The following is a 27571-nucleotide window of genomic DNA, read 5'->3' as shown; positions in this document are numbered from 1 at the left end:
CAATAGTCCTGTAAACGAGGCATAGCGACTGTCCCAGTATGTAGAAGAAGACCTAAAAATACTTTTAGTTCTTCCACAGTCAAGTCCCTCCACATTGAAATACGTGAATTAACCTTCATACCTTCTGAAAGAAATATCTCTTCAGCGTAGTTGTTTGTATGTCTGACAATTTCCTCAAGAAACAAATCATCAAGCAATAATTGGAAATAATCACATGGGCTATTGTTAACAGGCAGAGGAACTAGAAGCACATTACCTTTAGTAAAATGAATTAGCCTTAGACGTGAAGGATCATCAGTCCAAATGGTCGTGTCTGCTTCGTTTGAATAGGCATCACTGGCACCTTCTGTTGCAGATTCACTTTCTGATGAGCCATGCTCACTATCAACACACAAAACACGATCATTTTCAGTCATTTCTCTTTCATCACTAGAATGTTCAAATAAATCACTCGAACCTACAGATATATTATCCAGTTCACTAATCGTCATGCTCTCGATATCAATATTTTTAGCCCTTGATGAAGTAAGAGGCCAATTCATTTTCTGCAGTACTTTCGCAACGAATGCAACAATGAACTAAATCTAAACTTCATGTACCGCCACATTCAGTACAACAATGGCTGCAGTAAAACTGGCGGGCTGATCTCCCACCAAAATCAACTCTGCACGAAGTGAACGCGATGCGCCAATCGGCATCCAATGCATATTGGGAGAAATCACCCAGATGCCGATCGGCGTGTTAATCGACTTGAATAATTGAACAACTTTTAATTGTTACAATTTTCAGGCATCAGTATTGGTGAGAATCGGTAAGACTATTGGTTCAGCACTAATAGTAAAAGATGTACAAATGTGAACAAAACAACCCTGATCACATCATAGGGTATGACTTGAGATGACCAGACCCCTCTCCGATTTTCTTTATATTTGACATACTCACTAATTGAGGCCTCCTAATCATGAATCTGAAGTTAAAATTTGTGAGTCACGTCTAGAAATTGCGAACCATTGACGCTAGCCCCACAAACCATTGGCACGTGGTTAGGTTAGTTCGGTTAGGTTAGGCAAACATAGTTAAAGTTTGGTGTCGTGGTAGTATCAGGAATATATATATATTTGGTTGTGAAACAAAAAATTTTGCGAAAATCGACAGTTTCTATTCCAAAAACTAACACCTTATTTTCGCTTATTTTGTAATTTCTAGACGTTTCCGACAAATTTTAACTTCAGATTCATGATTAGGAGGCCGCAATTAGTGAGTATGCCAAATATGAAGAAAATCGGAGAGGGGTCCGGTCATCTCAAGTCGTTCCCATCATAGTTGTTCTTGATCAATATTAACGCATCTTCTTTAAAGTAATAAATCTTTCTGTAGGTTTAATTTTTATGTTAAACCATTGCATTTTTAGTGGACAAGGAGGAGCTTCGTGTGGATAAAGCAGTGAAAGTGTCAAAGAAGGAGTTGAATATGCTAATGGCAGAGCTTTTTGAATTTTGTGGATATCTCTCAAGTGATGATGAATCTGGTTCAAAGAAATCAAAGGAGACGAGGAATCTAAATCTTGAACAGCTGAGAGGAGAGGTTAGTGTACATACTGGAATTGTACATGCACATTTTAATCTTACATATACACTATGTTAGCATTCGTTACCGGACACCCCTCAAAAAATGCTTGGGATCGTCTGTACACGTCATACAACCTATAAAAGGCATTGCCGGTTGAGAATACACTCATACCAGCTACAGCAGTCAATATGGACAGACGACGCAAACTGAGTGAGGTGGAAAGAGGGATGATCATTGGAACCCACAGGTTTGGGCATTCGATCCGTGAGATTTCCAACAAATTTCAGATACCCCGGTCGACAGTGAGTGATGTTATCGTGAAGTGGAAGCGAGAGGGGGTCATGACATGCCGACCCAGACTCAGTAAACCAAAAATATTAACAGATCGTGACCGTCGATGCTTGACACATGTGAAGTCAATCCGGAAGGCGTCGTTACAGATGGTGGCACAGGAGTTTCGATCGGCTTCCAGTGGTGCTGCAAGTGATCGTACTGTCCGCCGGGAGATCGTCGCACTTGGTTTTCATGGTCGCGCAGCAGTTCACAAGCCGCACATCACAGCCCGCAATGCAACCCGTCGGTTTCAGTGGTGCAAGGAACGCCGCCATTGTACTCTTGAACAATGGAAATCCGTTCTATGGAGTCATGAATCGTGCTACCAGATGTGGCGGTCCGATGGACGGGTGTGGGTGTGGTGTATGCCCGGTGATTGCTGTTTACAGGACTGTATCGTACCCACAGTGAAATTCGGCAGAGGTGGCATCATAGTGTGGTCCTGCGTTTCATGGTATGGTCTTGGTCCTCTTGTTTTAGTTCGGGGAAACATGAATGCCGATGCATACCAAAACGTTCTGGACAATTCTGCGCTACCGACATTGTGGGAACAATTCGGTATTGGCCCATACGTGTTTCAGCACAACAATGGCCCATGTCATACGGCAGGCATTATCAACATGTTGTTCAAGGACATGGGTGTGCAAAAACTTGATTGGCCAGCCCAAAGTCCAGATATCAACCCCATTGAACAACTTTGGGACAAGTTGGAGTGTCGCTTGAGAGCCAGGTCATGCTGCCCAAAAAGCACCACTGAGCTGTTTGCCGCTTTGCAGGAGGAATGGGGAAAGATTTCCGTCGACATGTACCGCAAATTGTTTGGAAAGTCTTCCTCGAAGGGTTGCGGACGTCATTGCGGCGAAAGGTGGCCCTACACGATACTGATGTGGTGCTGCGACCGGATTAACGTACTGGTATGGGGTGTCCGGTGACGAATGGCAACATAGTGTAGTAGAACATTGATTGTGGACAGTGGCAGCGACTAGGTTCCAAAACTGCAGGGGCAATGTGTGGATACTGGGAAGGGGAGGGAGGGCAAGAACAGTTTACTTTCCCTTTATACATAAGGTTTAGCATAGTGTTGGGGCAAAAGTAGCAAAAACTGGGGGTGCAACTGCCCCCACGCTCCACCTGATCGCCACTACTGATTGTGAGTTATCCACATTGTAGTTGCTGTGTGAAATGTGTCAAATCTGTGAAAATGTTGCTTTATTGATACCTGAAGTTAAAATATATAATGTGAAAATGTATTAATGTTTCCACTTTATTTGATATGTTATATAATTTCTCTTTTGGCTTTTTCTCTCTGGAGTATTAATTTTTATCATGTATTACTTGGTTTGGTTTTTGGATAAATATACTTTGAGCTATGGTGAATTTTTAACAATAATAAATAAAAACCTTAATTCAGACTACTTACAAGTATCATCCTTTTTGTTATCCAAATTTTTGGATGCAAACATTTACGCAAGTAGAAACTTAAAAGTGAAGCTTTCAGTATAGATATTTTACAAGATATAGCCAGATACCATAGCAAAAAATCCTAATCTTGCGTGTGGAATGGAAATTCTTCAAAATGAAATCTAGTGCAACTGTGACTGAGCCAAATCAATATTTCCTTGAGTTTAGGTATCCCATAAGGTCCACAATAATGCCACCTGATACTTTCACAAACAACGCGGTTCATAATATAAGACTTAAACGAGTTACTAAAGATATATCCACGAAACTTACTTGTAAATGTTTTTATTTATTTATTTATTATCCTACACACAACAGGCATCTGCCCTTTTACAGTGCACAGTAAATGTTGACGGATCTGATGGATATGCCAATGTAATGTGAGTTGCACTCACACTGGGCATCATATACACCTGGGTTATCCAGTGGTGATAGGAAAGATCTTGTGTTTGCTTAGGGCACTGGCTATTTTGTTAACTGGTTAGTGTGCAAGTTTGATGTCATACTGTTTCAGGGTCTTGGCTAGGCAGTTGGATGCAGCCTGGTGGTAAGGGAAGGCAAATCATTTAGATTTACTGCTTCCGGCTGGGTGGTGTAGGTTAGGTTGTCGTATTTACATTTCCGCTTTGCTGCACCATGTAGAGAGTTGATGTACTGTGTACACGAACTGAATATCGACAGTGGTCAGGCTCATCATGTTTGGCTCCCGCTATTACAACATCTCAAACCCATCATGCGCAGCAGACAAAATGGCTGCGCTAGCACCCCTAGCGGTAAACTAGGAAACAGGAACTGGAAGTCAACTCAACAGTAAAGCATCGAGTTCCCAAGTGGATGGTGGCAGAGGCCACCGAAATTAATAGGACATTTACCAGTAAGTTTCGCGGATATATATTTAGTAACTCATTTACGTCTTATAGTAATTATCTTGTGAATTTCACGATTCAGTAATAGCTATTTTAATATTTCCTTTACCTCTTAATGGCAATTTTATCCAATTAGTCAGTGCACTGTTAAGGCTGCATCATCTGATTCTGATTTTTGGGGTCCATCCTTCACTGAATATTGTAAAGCAAAATTTTCAGCAGTTAATACGATGTAATTGTAATTTAATATTAGTGCACCTGGATAATAAACCTTTTCAAGCAAGCTTCATCTCCAGGAAGTCATCAACTTGGGGCAAGCCCCGGCACCTAACAACGTGTTGGCTGAGATGAGTCAAGGCAAATGAATAATAAACATTTTCTTGCTCCCACAAAAATAGGCAATACTGTAGTTAGGCTGAAGAGTTTATATGAAATTTTGGCAGATACCGATAAAGTACCCATATAAAATTTACCGATACCGTTAACCGATATTTTACTGATCCAATATAAAATTCCAAATGGTCCTTGAAGACCTGAGTGGTTCATTGACCTTCTTAATAAATGTGTGTCTTGAGGTGACTGCAGTGCAAGGGAAGTTGCATATTTAGACATTTACTTTTTAAAAAAATAGGGCCTGGAGACTCCATAAAATTATAACAAAATCATATAATTTTGCACTAAAGTATAAGATATTTATAGATATATTGTATTAATAAAATCTGTAATTTTACCCATAAACCGATACACTGATATGTCTATATTGGCCGATACTGAATGCCTATATTGGCCGATACTGAAAGACTGATAGAGTACCATTTAATCTGTCCCATCCTAAGTGCACCTGTTGTGTCTGTACTGCATTTGATGAAGTTGGGTGGGTTGTTTTTTAAGGTGTCAGAAGAAGATTCTTCAAGATGCAATCTCTCTGCAATTTGCTCATAATATGTATTGATGAAAAACAAAAATATAGGAGCCAACAAGCATTGTGGCATTTATTCAAGCATCTGCCTGCCAGGAAAATCAAAATATTTTTACAGGCTGAGTGATTTCAAATTAGAACCCTTTGTGCCTCTGAACATTATTTATTTTTTCCCCTATTTTATGTAGACTATCAGATCGGAAATATTTAAATAATTCAATATGTCTTATTTAGGATGGTGGCTGTGGCCCACCAAAATTATTAGGAAGAAACTCACTGACATACGTACACCAAGTAAGTGTTCTGTTTCCCATACATCGTATCCATTGTGATATCTCAGACCTCTGTGTCAGCTTAGTGGTTAACATTGTCACCTTCTAATCAAGATGATATTTTTTCAATACCCTGTCATGGTTTTGTAGTGTGAATCTCGTATAAAATTGTAAGATCAGTCCCAGTTGCCCTGTTTATAACTGGTAACCAACCAAACTTGGCATGAATAACTGTATTTTATATACATATGTGTGGCTGTATTTCCTTCAAGTTGGTATAATCATGTAGTTCATTCTTTTACTTTTTGCTGAACATTTTTGCATGTTTTTTTCTTCTTTTTTTAAAAAAAGATTGCACCAACTGCAAACTGGTTAACCTGTTATTTTATGTCATTCAATAGAACATTGAAATTTCATTTTGAAAATGATAAGAAACATGATGATGAATAACGATTTTTTGCCACAACATAATGATGGACCAACATGAATGATTTTGCGATACTGATATACCAATGTAGAATTTTTGGATAACGATGTCTTGCGAATCCAATATATATTATTAATTATGAAGAACCTTAACGGTTCATTCTCCTCCTTAATTAATGTACATAACAAGATGACTTCAGTAGCTTTGCCCTTGAAAAAGACAGTATGTATCTTGACATTTACTTCATAGACTGGCATACATGAAGTGTGTCTTCATAATCATAAAAAATAACTAACTAGCAGAATTTGCACTGACTTATAGGTAATCATGGAAATAATGGGTCATTATTGGCAATATTACCACTAAACCAGTACAGATATGCCTCTATTGGCTGATATTGATATAGTCTGTTAACTAATAACTGAAAGTATTAGGTCAGATTTAATCACAGATATCAGCTGATACTTTTACGAAGCCTAAATATGCTAGAAATTGTGCACAATTCAAAATGTTCATTTCTTTTGCACAGTATTGTGTGAAAAATATATTTTGTATTTGGTTAAATCTCATGGAAACTTGGTACTCATCTGATCACTAACTCCAGTTCAGAGATTTATATTGAAATCATCTTGTTGCTTAACTTACATCTAGTTATCAGGGTCTGGAAAAACTGGAAATCCTGGAAATGTCAGGGAAATTTATTGTGATTCTAGAAAAATCAACATGTTTGTAGTAGTGCACTAAAAGTAGGTTTTGAAGAAAGAAAAAAAGAACAAGCAAGAAATTTTGAATTTGTTGTGGGATTCAGTTTGGTGTATTGAGTATTGCCGGTAGTTACTGTACAAATTGCATATTAAATATTCTAGGAAAAGGTCACGTTTTGAATTATATTTAAGTAGAGTGGCTATTGGCATTTACTTTTTTTTTTGTTTCAATTTTTGGTGTTGTGTTTTGTTGATATTAGGATTAGTACATATGTTACTAAATTTTACTCTAATTATGTATTATTTATAATATAATTGCTATGATTTTTTGTTAAAAAATAATTCTTTGTTTGCCATTAGTCAATACATGATATGTTCGCTGATGCCTCAACCCAACAGTCAATTTCTGTTCAGTTTTCCTATTATAGCATGTGAAGTGAATATTCTAAAAACGTGATTAAGTGGAATTATAAGTGTGGTGTTTAGCTAAAATGCAGCGACTTCTTACGCACATATTTAAATACATGACTTGATCTGAAAATTTTTGTTCTTGGCCGGGAAAACGTGGAAAAGTCAGGGAAAATAAGATTAGACTGACGTAATTTATTTTGTAATCTGTTGCCAGGATGAAGTCGATCAGGCTGCAAAGTTGGCCCTGTGTGATGTCCATGGTGATCTCATATTTTCTCCAAATGAGAAGGAAAGAGCAAATGCAGACATTGAAAGGGCAATAAACTTGATGGAGACCCAGCGACAGACGACTGATGGTTTGCAGTTAGCACAAGAACAAAAATCAATTTTTGAGAAGCAAATGATGCAGCATGTCCAATTACTTACTCAGAATTTCCTTCAAACATATGGTCATCCAGATTTGAACTCAAGGGCTAAGGAATTCAAATCACATTTGGTATGTTATAATATAATGTAATCCTTTGGATAAAATTAATTGTGTACAGAATGTTCCTAAAATGTGTACTGCAATTCCAGGAACATTTTAAACCTTGGAGGGGGAAAATGTGCTAAAGGAAAATTATGGATGTAACTAAATTTAGGATGAAAAGATGGTAATGATCATTGTCCACAGGAGATTAGAAAAAAATAGTTGGAGAGAGCATTTGTTGGAAAGAGAGCAGTGTCTGTACAGATACAAAGGGTGTTCAAGTCAATCTGGAACATTTGAGTTTATAAAATAAAGGAACAAATTTCAAGGGGTGGAAACTGCTTTTATTTTTCGATGTACTCCCCTGCTACATTTATACACTTATTCCATCATTTAACTAATGCCTGGAAAGCTTTAGCATAGAAAGATTTATCAGTATGTTTGAACCATTCTAGGACAGCCTGCTTTACTTGGTTATCACTGCTGAAATGTTAACCTCCGAGGCATTCTTTTAGGGATCCAAAAGGTGGATTCACGTGGTGCTAAGTCTGGACTGTAAGGTGGATGTGGCAATAATTCCCAGCCGATTTCGTGGAATGTTTGCATTGTGTGTTAAGCAGTATGAGGTCTTGTATTGTCCTGCAAAAACAGGACAGGGTTGTGATCAAACCAGGCCGTTTATTCCTCAGATTCTTATGCACAACATGCAGAACACGACAGTAATATTCACTGTTGATAGGGACACCACAGGGTAAAAAATCCTCCACGTGAATAATCCCATGTTTGTTCCAGAAAACACTTGCCATGCCATCACTTTACCTGCAGTTGTTCAAAATTTCTTTGGTGGTGGTGAGTCCATGTGCTTCCACTGCTTCAATGCTCTTTTCGAATCCAGAGTGAAATGGTGAACCCATGTTTAATCACATGTGATGATGCGATCCAGGAAATGCTGGCCTTCCCTGACCTAGGAGTCCTTCAGTTCAGTACAGACTTCAACTCTTTTGTGCTGGTCAAAAGCGGAAAGCTCTTTTGGTACGCAGTGTGCACTGACTTTTCGTAATAGCAAAATGTCATAAATTATTGTGTTTACTGTTCCTACCGAAAGATTACACACCTTAGCAATTTCACAACAGGTTATGCGACGATTGTCCATGATAACCTGTTCCACATGCTGAATGTTTCCAGGAATGACTGCTGTGGGCTGGGAACCACCATGACCGGGATTGTCGGTGACAGACTTATGGCTGTCTTTTAAGCGCTTGCACCATTCTGATGTCTTACTGACGCTGAGTGTTTCATCACTGTACTGTGCTTGCAGTCTGTAAATTTCAGCTGGTTTTATAAACTTCATCACCACATGCTGTTCCATGTAAACGTTCACACTGTTGTCCGCCATCTTGAATACTGTTCTCTGGTACAATGAGCACCGCCTACCAGTAACAGGACACAGTTGCCAGTTCCTACTGCATGCACTACCTCCACCTTGGGGTTTGTTTTTAAACCTGTAAAAAGAAAAAAGTCCCGGGTTGACTTGAACACTCCTCGTACATTAAATAAAAATATATATGCTGAATTTAATGTTTGTTCATTTCATTTCTGTGAAAAATCAATTTCCGTTGCATATTTCTGGTGCACCCTATTTAGCAGATTTCTTCCCTTGTTAGAATAACACACTTGTCTAGAAAGTGGAAGGTATCAAGTTGCAATCTCAGCTTGCATGATTTTTTTGCTTGTCATGATCTTACCATGAATTGAAAATTGTAACACTGTTGTTATTGTAACCATTACTTGAGTATATGAACAAGTTATTTTTGCAATGAATGCACTACAATTTGCTTGATATGAAGGTAGATTAATTTAAAAGGGGAGACTAGAAAAGTACAATCCAATAAATGGAATTTAAAGACTTCACTAGACACACCGGAAGTTCAATATTTAATATCTATTTCTCAGGTTATTGAATGTTTAATAGCTTAAATGTAAAGAAAGAGTATAAACTAATGTCCTGAATTGTGCCTTGAGGATATTGCTTATGAGGTTTCTTTTGTATTTTCCTAGTTAAATGTCAGAATTAGTGGAGAAAAAGAACTTAATAAAATTACTCTTAAATTATAAATTATATTTTTACAGATGAGCTTGAAGTTTTTAAGCAAAGATAATTGTGCATCTGCTTTTCGACCATACAATTTGGAAGCTGCAATCAAGGTGGTGCAAGACTGGGAGAAACAAATGAGTGATAGCAACCCAAAATCCAAAGATATTAAAAGGTATGGTGTTAATAGCAACTGGAAGATTTCTCTTTTCATATTTGAGTAACTGATCCCAGTAAAGTATTGATAAAATTGCAAATGTTGCAAGCAAGGCCTAAATGGTTCATTCACCTCCTAGCAGGACCAAGGTGTGGCATAAAGTACCACTTTTGAAGTTTTTGTGTTGGTAATCGAAACTGCCTTGAGCAATTGAATTAAAAATCCTGTTTATTGTCAATTCAGATGTGTATTTTCATATTTGCTAAAATTCAAGATAAAATTTTATCCATTTTAATTTTTAAACTGAAGTTGATTGAGCCACATGTAGCAGATAGAGCAAAGAACATTGAGGGATTGAATGCAAATACAGGTACGGCAATGGAAAACGTTCTTCAAAGGAAAATTAGGTCAACGGTTTACAATCCCATAGATATATCTACTTATGCAACTGCTTCGAGGAAAGGAAATAGGTGTTACATTTGCATTTCCAATGGAGAAAGAAGAAACAAACTCTCACGAACTACAATTTCATGCAATGACTGTGGTAAATGTGTCTGTGGAAGACACTGCATGAAAGTTCAGATCTGTGACAACTGTGTAATTTCTAATAATAGTGAGTAATGCTGAGGAACTGTAATTTACTGACAATGTAGAACTGAAATTTGTTATAATGTTAAAATGTTTTATTCTATTATTGTTAATAATAAATATGCAGATGTACATTTCCAAATAAAAAATACTTAACATACATTAAAAATATACAAAATATGACTTACTTATCTTGCAAAAAAAAAAAAAATACTTAACAAACATTAAAAATATTCAAACTATGACTTATATTAAACAAAACATACTAGTATTGCAAAATAACTAACAAATGTAGCGGAATAGTAAAGTGGCACAAAATGCCACCCTTAGTCCAGCATGTAACAGGTCAGACCTTGGTCCTGCTAGGGTTAATTAATTAATTTAACCAGATGAATGCAGCAGGTTTTACTTGGGAAAAGGAGCTGCATATTAAGACATTTACTTTGCAAAACCAAATATATGAATTATATTCAAACAAAATGGCATAATTTTTCACTAAATTAATAATAACCCATGGCTCTACAGCTCGTAAGGGCCTTGGCCTATCTCCCAACTGCCAGTCTATATTAGGTTGGTAAATTTATCAGTGGTTTTAATGATAACTGATCCACTGTGCCAGTCGATATCAATAGTGAACCATTTAATCTGTCCCATTCCTAAAATTCATAAGATATTAAAATACATTCTGTTTATTATTTATAACCCTAAACAGCAAATTTTACAACATAAAGGTGACAGTTTACAAACTTCTGTATTTTATATCTTCCGACATGATAAAGTTTTTAAGAATTAATCAGTAAAGTCAAACTACATCTTATGAGTTCAATTTTTTGTCTTCTTGTATTCAACATTTCCAAACATGGCTTTATCCAGAATTTTCCATCTAGAGAGTGGGTGTAAAGGCAAATTTAGAGCAAAAATGACTATCTATTGGTCCTGTTATTGTGGACAGGATGTGTGTGTATGTGAATAAATCACTGGCTACACAATTGTAGCATAAAATTAATTAAAATTATCAATTTTTAATAATTTGCATAGTATTTGAATTTTGATATACAGTCAACTCTCGATTCTATGACCCCGGGTATAACGACCCTCTCGAAGTAATGACCCTTTTCCTGGGAACCGTGAAAAATTTAGAAAAAAGTTTAAAAATTGAAGGAAATGGGCCGAAAAATGCATTGTTTTTTCTTTCACTCATTTCCTTCATGAGCACTCTACCGCTCACAATTGGGTCTGAACTAGAAATAGACACCACTACACATGCTTGAGTGATATCCAATAGCACTTGACCTCTGCCCTCCCCTCCCTCAAGTGCACCAATGTTACCCCGATGGCCACTACCCAACGTGCCAGGCTTGTTTTGCCACTCTTGCTCTTGGATACGCGAGAAGAGAAGATCGAATGTGCTTCGATGTTATTTTAAATCAACCTTGACTTGTTTCCTTGTCCTAAGAGCTGCTGAAAACTCGTGGGGGGGGGGGGGGGGAGCAGACCGAAATGACCGCTGGACTTGTAGTCTTTGCCAATGTGTATGGCACATTTTATCGATAAATACACCAGCTTGATAGATAAGATCGCAGGAAGGTTCCAAAATACAGGCGCGTGGCACCTGGAAGTCTGGCCCATCTGTCCAGCTCTGACCTAGAGTTCAGAAGGTTCCCGTGAGTGAGCAACTCTTGGCCTTGTAGCAGACAACTTCCGGTAACCACTTTCATTCAAAACGTGGTCTTTGTTCCCTGTAACACTTCATAAAAAAGCGAAACTGTTAGAGATAATCAAAACCACATAAGCCAACTAAAGATCGTCAACCCTCTTAATGCGTTGTCATCCAGGTTTCCATAAAAGTTTACTTCGATCTTACGTCCATCATAATCCCATTTCATACGTTTTCCTAACTCTGTCGATGTAATATATCTGCCAAAAAAATGTTCTGTTAGCTGACTGACTTCTCCCTCTTTTCCTGTCAGCAAACGTGGGGGGAGGGGCGATGCCGATTGTTTCAGCCATGATTTTCTTGCTTGTGTGTGCACACGGGCTGATTACAGGCGAGGGTGGAAGTGGACCCACCCCTATTCCTTTACTTTGACGTCTGAAACGGGGCAACCAGTTCTGGATATATTCTTGAAAACTAATAAAAACCATAAAACAAGTAAAAAAAGAAAAGTCCCCCACCCCCTTTCCCCAGATCATTCTCCGCCACTGGTGTGCACGGCAATGTTGATAATTGCAGAATTCAGGTCCTATTTTTATTATGCTGTTGTCTGCCTAGGAATGTTGCCCGTATTATTGTCTGTTGCATGGTAAAACGTAAAGCAAGGGTCATTTCTTTCTTCTTTACACTGCTGTTAAAAGTTCCGTCTTCGACAGTTGCGTTATCTTTAAAATGCTGGGATTTTTCTCTTCCGCCACCTGTTGCTCAAACTTCCAGCCAGTCTCCTTGTTTTTACGCTGCACCTGGCACCAGTGTTTTGTCTAGCGTCTGCAAGGCTCGTGCTTGCTGATAACAGCAATGACTCATCCAGTGCGAAGGAAAAAGTTATTGTTTTGAATCTCTCAAAGCTGTTTTGATTTGACGATAACCAAATTCGATCTCCAGAAAGGAAAACAAGAGTTAAAACAACTTCATGTTCTGCGCCTTCTGTTCTGATAAGCAAAACTGTAAATTTAATTCGCATCAGCCTTTTCTTCAGAACCATTCATGTGAAAAAAAAAAAGTGTTCAATGTAGGAATGTTCGCTGAGACCGATTAAAAAGACATTATTCAAGGGGAAAACTTTTGAAGGAGTGGGTGTTTGTCATCGAGAATACTCCTAAATCGAACATTAAATCGTCTATTAACGTGAGAGTAAATAACGATCTACCATTTTGATATGTGAAAATGCGCTGTTTCATAAAGCTTGTTTTCAGTTCATTTTATGCTGATGGGCTAATCGGGACTAAATATACAGTTTAAAGTGAAATTCAATTCCGAACCCGAATGATTATCGACTGCGACGCTGTTTAATGACGTGTCCTAGAATATGCATTGGGTGAAAACAAATTGCAAGTTGCGCGTTTCCTTTTTCATGCTGGATTACACTGCAAGTCAAGGAAGGAGTTTGGACTGCTCCCTTGAATGAGGGAGGGTGGGTGAATGAAGTTGGTTGAAGCAAAGAAATTGTGACCTTTTTACGATGTATTTTACACTGCCGAACCAGAACAAAATTTACAGCCCCGCCCTTTTTTTCCCCCTAGAAAGGTTGTGTTGTTTCTCCAGAGAGATCTAATCTTACCAGTTAATCTTGTAACAGATAATGCTCCAGTAGACCCGTATAAATTCCAACCTTCATTCTGCCAGTTAACTTTTGTTGACGCCAGTCTGACTGGTGTCAAGATTCTTCGAGTTTCGCTTGCAATAAGCGAGAGATTGTTTTCCTTTCCATAGGTACGAAACAGCTGGCCTTGCCGCAAGGGGGTTGGGGCGGTCATGAGCTTCAAGTCTTTCCACCATGGGCTTCACCGATTGCGAGATTCGAATCTCCTTGTCTGTAAATTATAAATGTATTAATTTAACAATAACTTGGCGAGGTATGCGTTTCTTCTGAGGGTAGTGCCATGGCACAGCTGCTCTGGCCTTTGAGCCGCCGCAGGTTGATATCAGTAATTAAATATAAACTGATAACTAATACACCAGTAATGAAATTTGAGCTGTGATGATGACACCTGTGAATAATTATGATACGCTTCATGAACAAAATCAGTTGTACATTGCAAATTTTCTTAATAGTTTTACTGACCCCTCACCCCAAGGCTGTCTGATTACATAAGCAACAAAATACAGGGCTATTGTAAATGATCTTCCCGATTTCAAAGTTTAATAACTCATGTTTATTTATTCACATTGACTTGCAACTTTTGTTAAATTAAAGAAAAACTCAAGAAGTTTTTTTTACATACATACGTGTTATGTTCCACGTCAAAGATACTCATATTGAGCATCTTTTGTAATTCGGCACACATCAATCCGATAGTCAAATTCTTGCCACACTCTTCCCAACATCTCAGAGTCAATGGATGCGTATTCAAAGTTAGGTAAGTTGTTAGGTAGGCATGGCTCATACACTTGGTTTTTAACATAACCCCACAAAAAAAAAAGTCGCACGGGGTTATATCTGGCGAATGGGGGGTTAAGGAAGCAGAACCTGATTCTCACGACTAGCTCGACCTATTAATTGATTTCGTAACCTTCTGTTGAGTTCCCTCCTGACATCCCGGTGCCAATGTGGGGGTGCCGCGTCCTGCTGGAAAATAAAATTTTCCATGTCCTCGTCCAGCTGCAGAAAAAGCCATGTCTGCAACATGTGAAGGTAAGAAAGTTCGTTTACAGTGTCCTCCTCGAAGAACATAGGCCATACATCTTGTTACAGGTAACCACACAAAACACGTTCACCTTGTGGGAATCACGGGCGTATTCTTCGTAAACATGGGGATTTTCAAAAGACCAGATCCTCACATTTTATTTGTTTACTTTCCCCGAAAGGTGGAAGGTAATCACTGAAGACACCCGACTCAATGAAACCATCTCTTTCCATAAGGTTTTGCATAGCAACGCAGAACTCAAGTCTCTTATCCTTGTCTGTAGGTGTAACTGCCTGCAACAATTTCAATCGGTAAGGTTGAAATTTCAAACGTTTTCGCAGAATCTTTCACACTTGTCTGCTTCAAGTTCAATTCTCTGCTTGTATGAACCGTTGATTTTTTGGGGCTTCTGATGAAAGTCGCACGCACACGCTCAACTGTTTCATCACTAACTCCTGGTCGGCCTGTTGATTTTCTCTTGCAAATACACCCACTTTCTTTAAATTGTCTGTACCACTTCCGAATTGAGTGCCCGCTTGGTGGATCTAACCTGAACTTCGTCCTAAAACTTTGCTGGACACAAATAACTGACTGTTGTACATGAAATTCCATGACACAAAATGCTCTCCTGTCTTCATTTCCAGCCATCTTGATTTACTGTTGCCCTAGCGGCGGAATGTGTAACCAAACATCAGCTTTGCCAGACACTAAAACTTTTTGAGTTTTTCTTTCATGTAACATAAGTTGCATGTCACTGTGAATAAATGAACGTGAGTTATTAAACTTTGAAATCAGGAAGATCATTTACAATAGCCCTGCACACCCCCTCCCCAAGATACAAGTACCACTTCATACTGCAGTACGTCATTGCCTTGTAATCAAGGGGTCCCGGGTTCGATACCTGGTGGAGGCACATAGTAGTTCGGATCCCACTTTAAGCTGTAGGTCCATCCCCGTTTAGCCTTACTGTGCATAAAGTGGACTTAAAACACCAACTCAATCAGTCAATTATACTGTAGTACCTGGGTGATGGATGGAATTATATTTCTCATTACAAACATTACACATTGTGTGTATGTTGGAAATTGGAGTTCTTTTTTTGCTTCAGCATGATATCCAAAGTAGTTCTTTGTATTAGATGTTTCCTCATAGATGAAAACTCTAAAAACCTGTGTCTTTATTCCAGGTTCATGTTGGAGGAGTCAGTGAAAGGGTGAGTAATGCTTTTGTTTTCTCTTTAAGTATAGGAGACAGTTTTTCAGAATTTACATGTTTTTTCTCACATAACTGTAAGGGTATTTTATTTCCAGGTCAAAAAATTTATAGAAGTTTTAGAGTACTTACAAATTTTAGAGTGTACATTTTTTTCCTATTGCACTGTTTTCTTTTTTTTTTTTTTTTTTTTTTGTTCAGGATCTTATATAGAATATAACAATATCGATATGAATGTTAAATTTGTTAGATGAATATTTTTATTTGCTTTTGACTAATTAGCATACAATATTAATTACCTATGCAACTTATTCTAACACTATATTTTGAGAGAACACCTCTTCTCTTGTCTTCAGGTGAACCATTTCTTTTGACAGTGGACAATGTCCAATTAACATTAAATGATAATAAAGAACCATTGTCACTAACATTCAGAGAATTATAATAAAATATATGTGTGTAAAATTGTAGCATAAATAAGAGTAACTTTTTCTTTTTTTTACTAGGAAGTTGCAGAAGGAAAAGAGAACAAAGTATGTTAAAAAATTTCCTCAAGAGTTGTTAGATATTATTAGCAACAGTGAAGTTTTCATATATCCAGTTTTATTACCCCATAATCCATTTCGAACTGATGGACTTAAACGACTATATTTTTTCCCACCAGAAGATCAGTAAGTACAAAATTCATTAATTTTCATGTAGTTTTTACTCCCACTTTCTTATAAGGTAAAGTATACGGCTGAGCCAACCACTTTCAACTGATGCTGATGCTCTTAACAGTTTACATAAATACCACTATTGAACATTGTAACAACAGTTGTTCAGAATATACGCGTAGTATATACAGTGAAACCCAGATTTTACATTTTCGTGCACTATGCATACGCTCATGGTTCAATGGAGCAAAATTCTTTAAAAAAATTTCCCAGATTTTACATTTTCACATATTTTCAGGTTTTTCTTCCACTTTGGTTCCTGAAAAATGTGAAATCGAGGTTTCACTGTATAAATTATTCCATTTCAATTACTTCACATCATTCCACCAGTTTTGCTTTAAAATGGTCAAATTATTACACAAGAAATAATTAGAATATTATCTCATTAAATATGATTCACTTTTACAACACAATATTGGCACTTGATCTAAAGATATCTGTTTGGCGGTTACGTGCAGTTTTTGTTCGTGACGCCTGTCGAAGACACCAGACAGGTGGTGAAATTGATCTTAAACAAAAACTGTGCCGAAAAATGAAACTAACTTTTTAGAGTAAATTACACAATATTAGTGCAAAATTCATCAAAATTATGCTTTAATTAGCAAAATTGGACTCTGCAAAAGTGTTGCACACCATTTTTCAGACCCTATGGGCTCCTTTGGTTTAGAAAAACATTGGCTGGTATTGGTGGTTAAATTTGAAGTAATACTTTCAGATACCAATACCATTGGTAATATATGTAAAATTCAGAGTATTCAAGAAATTTTTCAGTTATTGGCTAAAATTAATACATAAGCGTCAGTATCAATTTGCCCTAGCAAAAGACAAACAATTTGAGAGCTATGTAAGAACCAATAAATAATAAATATCTAGTACCTGTGTTGGGAGCACACTAGTGTTTTGTTCATACTGCCAGAATTACCATTGCTACATAATGAACAGGTATTTGTCCTTCCTAATCCTGTATACTCAGTAATCTCAGAAGAGAATAGTTTTGACAGTACCTTGTGAAGTATTTTAATGTTTTCATGTGTTAAAAATATTTGGAGAAAAATTATAGGTAAGATCTGTCCCACTCTAGCTAGATTTATACAACAGAAAATAAAAATATTTAAGATAAATTGTGCATTGTAATGGAACTACAACTTTTGTCCAATTAATCAAATCTGATTGGATGTTCCTCGATTTTATATTTTCCGGCATTATACGTTCAGTATCCATGGTCCAATAGAGCAATATGTTGTAATATTTATCCATATTTTACATTATCTCACCTTACAAGTTTATTACACCTTGGTGCTCTGAAAAATGTGAAATAAGGTTATTGAAAGGCACATTCCCTTTTAATTGGGAGTGTTAAGTAATTATTATTATTATTAATAATACTGTTCTACAGTGTGGTAATATAGATACTAAATTTGGTGTGAGAAACAAAATTATTTTCTTTCAACCACTTTATAATTTAGGTTAATAGCTATGGGACTGGAACAGTTTATGCCACTTGTGAAGGACAGTCAAGAGTTACAAAGTGGAAGGACACCTATCCTAAGAGCGGTGGCCCTGATACAGTCATTAATGATGCCCTGCAAGACAATGAATCACATTCTATGGCATATTCGGAGCATGAAACAGAGGGAGGTTGAACCTAATCCAATCAAGGTATGTGTGTATGAATGCTTGTCATGGATAAGTGTTAATAACACTGAGTATCCTCTTGCATGTGAATGCTCTTGTGTCTACTTTGAAATACTGCTTTGAACTCCTTTTGGGGGCAATTTTTTAGAATATCCCTCAGGGCATTCTTCAGTCCATCATTGGAAGTAAATATGTATCCACTAAGCTACTTTTTTACCTCGGGGAAATGGTAAAAGTGGCAGAGGAAAGTGTAGCTAGGAAACCTGGCTCGTATTACATGTGGTCTTTCCACAGATGACACGTCATGGTGTAACTGGTCTTGTCATCACTGAGCACACAAGGTATCCACTTTTCTGCAACTTTCCTGCACCACAACCAGTTTCTGACAATGTCATCCACCAGACCCTCGGAACACGTCACTGCATTCACAATTTGTGTGTGGTTATTTGTTGGTCCTCTCTCAGCATGGCCTCGATGGCGTTGATGTTTACCTCTCCTGAGGCATGTCTTCCACCCACTGTCCTGTTCCTCACAAAATGTATTGTGACAAGCAAAAACCAGTGCATGCAATTTGTCCCCACCTTATATCAATTTGGATGTTTCCGTGGTTTGAATTTAATTTGTTAAAATTCTTCTTTGAAGTCCACTTTATGCACAAATAGGCTAATTGGGACTGGACCTACAGTTTAAAGTGGAACCGAATCAAACCCTGGACTTCTTGATTAAGTGTTTTCTGCGGTGGTGTTGAATCTGACACACAACTTAATGGCTGATTGTGTTTTTCTTTTCGAATCAATCTTGGGTACTACCTATGTGTATTCAGCTGACGACCTCTAATGGAATACTGAATTATTGGATTACTGGAGAAACATGTCTAAAAACAATTACAGACATGTTGCTCTACAAACACACATTGGGCATTCTCTATTTGCATTCTTTCTTTAGGAGCAGTCTTGTTATTTTTTTAATGACCCTCATACAACCCTTGTTAAAAAGTTTCAGGGCATTAAAAATAAAATATTTAACTTATCGACTTAGGATCTCTGTCTCCTTTAAAGTTAATTGATTGATAATTTTTTATATTATGGGCATATGAGCACAGGCTATTTTCGCCCATCACACAATATGGGCATGTGCTCCTTAAGTAGAACAAAATTGAGTACATGCCCCTAACAAGAAATAAAATATGTCTGTTGAAAACTTTCTAATTCATTCAATGTGTTACTTAACAAGAACTTGATTTATTGATTAATTGAAATAAAAATTTTGCTCACGCTTAAGCTATTTGCACCCATCACATTATATGGGGTCCAGCCCCTTACCATAACTAAAATCAGCACAAGTATCTGAGGACTAAAATCTCCTTACTTAGGTTAAAAGCTGAGGCTGTAAAGGGTCACTCAGCACAAAGAACAAAAGGCTGACACACAGCCCTACAGAGGTTCGTTGGCCTGCAGCATTGTACGTAGTTACTGGATGTACTATGTGGAAGCGAGGTTGACTTTCAGGTGCCCTCTGGGAAGGTTCTTTAAAGTAGTCACATCTGGAGAAAGTTCGTTTTCTGTATGCTCATCACTTAGTTTGTAGCTGCTGTTTGAATTGTTGAAATGCTTCCTTAACAATGTTTTCTTCAGTCGGTGAAAGTAAAAGAAATCACAAGCTGAGGGACTGGGTAAGTAAGGAGGATGTGAGTGCTTTTATTTATTAAATTTTTTGGTGCTTACCAAGTAATTCTTGTGCTGCAGGAGCAGTGCGTGGTCTGGCATTATCATGCAACACGAACTGATGAACGAATGCTCTATATAATTGGTGCACAGTAAAAGTATTGAGTTCATCAAACAACACGCGTATGGTGATGTGATGCTCTTCTTGCAGCCTATCCCTGCTATTCAAACACAAGGCCTGTTGTAAAAGCTTCAAGTCTTTTCCCAGTTTACACAATAACTGATATTCATTCTTTATTCCCATTCTGTCGATTGTTAACCAAAAAAAAAATAATCTGCCATTCAGATACATGCTTCAAGGCATCCTTCCGTCACATGGCACAATGGAACTGAACTAACTTTCAAAGATGCATGAATGTAGACTGCATGTCCCATCTTTGAATAAAAGGGAATGCAAGAACTTGAGTGTAACAGCCAAGGAACATTTCTAAGGTTGTATATGCCAGCTCTTACATAAAATGTATGCATGTCTGATTTTCCGTTTGTACCCTACCATTCAACCCAGTCGTGAAAAAAGAGTGCATGATCAACATTAAGCATAAATTTAAATAAATTGTACTATAAAGTACTGTACAGGATGGTGCTGCTGTTGCATAATGGACTGATCGTACTTTACATTATTTTGAAATGGTAAATTGTTGATGTAAGATTTTGCTTTCCTCGAACAGACTTTTAATCTTCCCAGCTGCATTTGCTTTTATCAAATGGTTTTAGTTTTTTGAGAAGAGCTGGTCTCTTCCACTGTCTGTAAAGGTAAAGTGTTCCCCTGTGCTTAGCAACCACGCCATGAAGGTGTATAGGGGGTGTGGGGTAACACCCCACACTTTCTTGATCCGGTCATGAGTGAGGGTGATGTGATCAGCATTACGCCCCTGACCACCTTTACCCCCCAGGGTTTCCCCCAGGTACCCATGTTATTCAACGCTGGGTCGGCGCCGGGGCCGCTTCCATCGTTAGAAAAGTTCCCGGATTTGAACTGGCTGGGGATCGAACCCGGGACCTTGAGCATGGTAGTCAGACACGTTACCGACTGAGCCACCGCGGCCACTGTCTGTGCGGAAGCTTTTAGTGTATTCTTGCTTTTCAATAAGTTGTGTTCGTCTTGTGCAGACCTCTTGTTTTAACTTTTTTAAGTAAGGATTTTATTCATAATTGGGAAAAGAGACTCGATAGTATATAAATATGGTGAAACTAAAGTCCATTTTTTTCTACTACGAAGTGGATGTAAACAAAAGCACGTGTTCTAGAGAAAGCCAATGGAGCCCTATTGGTGGATTCTGGCAGTAGTCCCTCCGCAGACCTTTTGCACCCTGATAGATAGTCCATTCAATGCAGTCTTGAAACTAGAGTAATACAGCATTATATGCCGTTCAAAGCATTAACTAGCCTTATCCTTGCTTATGAATTCATAATCATCCTTTAGTAAAGCACCTACGGTGACATTCACTCATTCAAATTAACGAAATTCCCGCTACTTGTCCGTCACTCTGTGTTGTGCAGTGTTGCAAATTCACAATATTAAGTAAAGTCTATAATCTTGAAACACCGGACTAGACAGAATCAGAAAACATGATTTAGACTGACAGTGACCGACATGGGAATCTCTAGATTACACACGTGTTGGTGTATATACCACAAACACGCACACACTACTTTCAACTTCATGCATTTTATCTAGAATGGTAAAATCAACACACTGCAAAAGATTGTAGGGAAACCTTTGAGAAAAGCCAAAGTGCTTGATGCAAATACAAGCAGTGATGCTTAAAATCGTACGGAATGTTACTTTAGCATTTATTAAATGATCCACCTACGCTTCCTTTCCTTTACTTCCCACATAAAACATGCTCAGATTTCAGGAACCTGATTTCTCCCAGCTTGTCAAAGAAAAATGCAAGATGCATACACTGGCAACTGCTTCCAAGAAGGAATTTGTAGAGGGCGGGGACACAAGCTTTTGGCGTTACAGATGGGCAAACTGTGCCATTCAGTGTTGCTATCCGACCTTTATAGAAACATCGTTACAATTCGGTAATATTCCAAAGATGTTATCGTATCTAATTGCTATATAGCCAATTTCGCAACTACAAAGTTTTATTACTCTTCCAACACGGGTGTACGTAATAAGACCTTTACATTTCTTGTATCTAATTCGTAAGGGAAAAAATAACATAGTTGGAGACACTACTTCTCGTGGTCAAGAATCTTCCGAAACACTGTTACCCTCAAGTGCACGGCTATTTATAGCTTTCCTCCCCTCGACCCTGCAAAACCTGCCCTCCTCTTCCTTGCCGTGTGGTGGTTCTCGAGATTTTGCGTAGTTTTTATAGGTTGTAAATATCATTGAATGTTGATGTAGCTTCAACAGCAAGTGTTACAAAATATCTATATTTGAAACTTTGAACAAGTCAAGATACCAAAATTGCGGTGGATCCAGAGTATTGTGTTGAATCGTTAACTTCTGAACAAGTGTCTTAAAAACAAGCATTTATGCGGTCCGCAAGGAAATTCAGCCGAACAAAAAAGCGGATGGCACATTTTAGCCGATTTTGGACTTGCTGCCCTTAGCAGGAAAGTGGATGTTTTTTTTTTTCTCATGGATATGAGTTTGTCTACGCTGGTTATATTATTGCATGATTCATTTGGTTTATTTTACTTCGCATTTCTGCTACATTTGGTTAATCGCGAGGATGAGTGATGATATGGTGAAATTGATGAAATAAGTCACAAAGAACATCCATGCCCAGGCCAAGATTCAAACTCGGGACTCCTGGCGTCGTAGCGCACAGTGATACCCACTCCGCTACAACGGACAGCTGTGTAAATTATTCTTACATGGTATATTACCACTGACGAGAACTGACATCGTTGGTAAGTGTTTACGTCTATTTTATTATATTTTCTTCATCTCTCGTATTTACAACAGTGTTCATTTTAAAAACTAATATTTGCACATTTTTAAATTTAGTCTCGAAACGTTGTGGAAAATACTGACACTGAAGCTAACACGTGCGCTGGGAGGGAGGGACAAGTGCTGGCGAATAGAAAGTGGGACCTGCGCGCATTAATACAAATTTCGGTAACTTATTGGCCACACCCACTTCGTTTTAAACTTGGAAACAGAATAGTACTCACTTTATCCGCGAAACTGTTTTTTCTTCTTTGTTCTATTAATTTCAGTGGCCACTGCCACCATCCTTGTTGGAAATCGCTGTACTGTTGCTTGGCGTGCATGTTTTGTTTGTAGTTCTCCGGCCGCTTCTAGGTGTTGTAGTAGGGGAATCCAGGTGTGGTGTGCCTGTCCGCTATCGATGTTCAGCTCGTGCGGGAAGTGCATTATGGCATGAGTTTCCTTCATTTTGGTGTCTACGAGTGTGTGGGCAGTGTGTTTGACCTGTACCTTTTGAATTTTATAAAAAACAGGTCAAACACACTACACTGCCCATACACTCGTAGACACCAAAATCAAGGAAACACATGCCATAATGCACTTCCCGCACGAGCCCCTACTACAACAGTCAACACCGGGAAATAGCAGCAGACGTACAGTTAACAACAGTCTACCTAGCGGGAGCCGGAGAACTACAAACAAAAGATGCACGCCAAGCAACAGTACAGCGAGTTCCAACAAAGATGGTGGCAGTGGCCACTGAAATTAATAGAACAAAGAAGAAAAAACAGTTTCGCGGATAAAGTGAGTACTAGTTTTTCCATAGTATTTAAGAATTTTAGGTAAGGGAATATTTCCCCATATACATTCAAAGGTGCAAAATGGCCTAAAGTGCCGACACACCCAAAAATTGTAATTCATACATACATTCATTCATTGATATAAGAATTAACAATACCAGTCTGGATGTAGATGTATTAACTTAGCATTATTTTAGTGAGCAAAGGGTGACACTACAATACTGTACATTCAAAATAATTGATGTAAATGATGTTAATTTTCTTTGCTTTCCAGTACTACCTTGTTAATGGAACAGCTCCTCCAACAACTCATTACATGATTGAATGCAATCCGAAGCCACCTTGCCAACAGGCCAAGGATCTTCTTCCACAAATATGGAGGGAACACATTGAATCCAAGTCCACTACTGAATTGGATACCCCACAGGTACCAAAGTACTTCCTATGTAATATATCGCATGTTGCAAGCACATGTATCACTTAAATAGGGTTGAGCAAATACTGATCACGATGTATTGGAAAGTATCAGTTAGATTTTATTTACCAATAATTTTCTAGTGGTTTGATCTTTCACAGCATCTGAAGAAGAAGAAGGAAAAAAAGAGTCATTTGTATCGATGGGAATCTGTAAGAGTACCTGAATTACTTAAAAATTTGGTGGGGATCTGTAGAAAATTTTGCCAATCATTCTTGTCTTTTTGAGCTTGTAAACTATAAAGCAGTACAAAGCTGGTTATTTTGATATTCTCAGTGATATAAATTAACTGATTGTTAGGGCCCCGAGGCTGGCTTGATAGCCAAGCATGTTAAGTGGTCAACTTTTAAACTCATCACCAAAGTTCTCAGGTTCAAATCCCAGCATGGCTGTTCTCTGTGTTTCTTCATCAGTATAATCTAATCATCAGTTACCTTCATCATTGCAATTAGCCAAAAGTAGCAGAAAGTTATAAAAATACAAAACTATGAAATACAAAGTGGGGGCCTGGGAAAAGAGAGGGAGAGAGAGGTTTGGAGGTTGAAGTAGTATAGATGCTTATCTGTAGATTATTTACAATCCTAACAAGTGAATGATAAAGGTAAGGCAGGCCCTTTTCCCTCACAAAAAGGGTTAAATTGCTTTTAATGTATGTGTGTGCACATGCATTCCTTCCATCCCCTAATATGTTTAATTCTATGAAAGTAAAGGTCAAATGTGCAGTTCATCCTCCAATATGACAAAATACATTTCAATCACATAAATCTTCATCAAAGTTCGTAAATGGTTTTCTCAGAAATACACTCTCCAAATCATATTTCTTTAATTAATAGTTTTTAATATCTTTTCAGTCGAACCAGAACGAGCCTGCTCACACACAAATAGAAAAACCTGCTCACACACAGAGAGAAAAAAGCAGTTCGAAGAAACGTTACAAGTTAATTATTCCTGCAGACAATGCAGAATCTGCAAGTAGTAACAGTTTATTAATTGGTAACGGCGACGTAAATTCGGCAGAGGGTGATACACCGACGTCAGAAGTTGACAGTGCAAGAGAAGTGCAAGATGCGAGTAGTAATGCCGCATCTGATATATTAGAGTTCTTGAAGCCAAGTAGCAGGTCAAGGACATTATTCAGAAAGGCAATGAGAAGATGTAAACGAAAAAAAGGTAGATCAAATTTTGCCGCTTACGATGACACCCAAGAGTCCAATGTACCTATGACGTGGGAAAGTACAGAATCGGACACAAACTGCGAAGTAAGACATAAAAACATTAAATCTACGAGAGGTGTTAAGTTACAAGATATGATTCAACCAATAATCGCACTCCCTCCGATGACACTAGAGACGTTTTTGTCGCAAGCAGATAAGTTGAAGACCTTGCGGCCTTATATCCAACTTCCGTTTCATAAGAACCCTGTTCCTGGCACACTAATGGTGATGCCTGCATCTGAAGAACCCGAAGCTATAATACCTTGGGACATCCCACAACCTGTAAGTCAAACTACTAGCAGTGTGCAATCTGAGGTGAGCAGTACAAATTCACAAGAACTTTCTGACAATTTGTCCAGTCCGAAGGAAGTTGCTCGAAGCTTACCTATTCTTGTAAGCGGTGGTGAAACACCCCAACCTACTCCAGTGAAACCAAGTGATTTTTCTGTAAGCTTCCAGGTGGAGGACCAAACTAAAACGACAAACGAAAACCTACCAAAGCCAGTTATGAAAATCAGTCAGAATGATACCGGAATTGAACTAGTGTGGGACATTGAAGACAAGAACATGTGTGATGATGTAAAAAAGTTCGAGTTGTATAGCCTTGTGGAAGATGACACATCGGAGCCTCAAGTGTGGAATAAAGTTGGTGATGTTGAACTTCAAGGGTTGCCAATGGGCTGTACAGTATCACAATATGCAATAGGTTGTAGATATCATTTTGCGGTGTGTTGCATAGACTCTTCTTCCAGAGGTCCTTTCAGTGAACCAGTCAGTATTGTGCCAAAGAATTGTTAAGGTAAATATAAGTGAATGTACATTCATTGTGATTCTGAGTGAGAACTATTCTTATATTTGTAACTTTTACCCCATGTACATATTATTTATTACTGAATTTGATTCTTTTCCCCAGTATAAGCATGGAAGCAATGAACTTTGGGGTTTAAACAGAACAGATATAAAAAAGAAGCTTACTTTTGTGATATTTACCCCTTTCACTTTACCTTTTGATAAGCAAAGAGAGCAATTTATCTGTTTACTATTAATTTAATGTATAATCTATAAATAGTATAGTTTTCATGATGAAAGTTGTGCGAATTATTCACAAATTTAATATAAATAAATTAATAACTTATGTTTTGCGAGTATCTATGTTGCTCCTGCGACGTTTTGGGATGCAACTGCTCCCTTCCTCAGGCTGTTCACGTTTAGGTTATAATTAATTCATAACCAAGTCCATAGGTCCAGGATATAGGATTGGATTGGTAAAAGGTGTGTGGTTAAAAAACAATAAAAATCTAAAACTCAATACAGGTGCACGTCATATTACCATGCTGTTTCCCCGATTAGAAACTGCTCCTTGGAATGTTAAAACTTTAAAACTGTGAATAGCCACGACCTGCATGTGCTGCAATTGCAATACTCCAAAGTTTCCTCGTAGAGCGTGAGGTCGGGCACCTCCCCTCTCTTTCCCCTCCATTTTCCCTTCCACTCCTCTTCCATTCGAGCTTGGCATGCTACTTCCGGGGTTACGTTAAATCCTATTTTTACGTATTCCTTCCCATCCCACTTCTTGAACACCTTTTACCAATCCAATCCTATATCCTGTACCTATGGAGAGGTCGACTTGGTTATGAATTAATTATAACCTAAACGTGAACAGCCTGAGGAAGGGAGCAGTTGCATCCCGAAATGTCGCAGGAGCAACATAGATACTCGCAAAACGTAAGTTATTAATATATTTATATTAAATAGTATAGATTGAGCATATTTATATAGTATCAAAATCATAAAAGTCAGTTGAATAAGAGCATCATTCTTTTTTGGTGATAGAATATTTCTTGTTGCTAGTGTTGATACATTGCATTAAAACTTGGCAAAATGAACATGACATCGCATGTTTCATGTATCGTGTTGCCAGCATATTACATTTTCTCAAGTTTTTGATTATTTTTTGATCAGATAGGGAAAAAAGTGTTTCCTGTATGTATATATGATTTTGTATCAGCTGGTGTTATCGAAAAACATCAGTTCAAATTTAAGTTTATTCTGATTCTTTTCTAGTCAAATATCCTGGGAACTGTCCAAAATGCACGGTATTTTTAATATACTGATGATTTGGTTTGTCAGTCTGTGGATACTTAAAATTCAAATCTTGGGTACTTTGATATGTAGGTTTGAGTTTGTTTTTTCAGAGGATCAAGGTGAAAAAACGTAACATGCCTTATTGGGATCATGAAAATTAAATGCAATGTGGAAAAATATAAAATTTGGGAATGTAAAGTTGGTGTTCCAC

General features: G+C 37.9%; 1 protein-coding gene across 1 annotated transcript in view; it reads left to right on the top strand.

Moving 5' to 3' along the window:
* Positions 1-26937, top strand: part of LOC145994622 (GON-4-like protein) — a 39905-nt gene extending 12968 nt beyond the window's left edge. The window contains exons 9-16 of the mRNA XM_083130692.1: positions 1412-1584; positions 7177-7458; positions 9562-9698; positions 15796-15822; positions 16328-16492; positions 18004-18196; positions 23861-24013; positions 24913-26937. Coding sequence (XP_082986818.1) covers positions 1412-1584; positions 7177-7458; positions 9562-9698; positions 15796-15822; positions 16328-16492; positions 18004-18196; positions 23861-24013; positions 24913-26073 — 2291 coding nt within the window. The 3' untranslated portion in view covers positions 26074-26937. The remainder of the gene's footprint in view (positions 1-1411; positions 1585-7176; positions 7459-9561; positions 9699-15795; positions 15823-16327; positions 16493-18003; positions 18197-23860; positions 24014-24912) is intronic.
* Positions 26938-27571: the final 634 nt, after the last annotated feature.

The sequence above is a fragment of the Lepisma saccharinum genome, chromosome 11, assembly GCF_977018435.1.
Source record: "Lepisma saccharinum chromosome 11, izLepSacc3.1, whole genome shotgun sequence".
NCBI classification, from domain to species: domain Eukaryota; kingdom Metazoa; phylum Arthropoda; class Insecta; order Zygentoma; family Lepismatidae; genus Lepisma; species Lepisma saccharinum.
The sequence above is the reverse complement of the archived record's forward strand: the minus strand, read 5'-3'. Positions and strand labels throughout refer to the sequence as shown.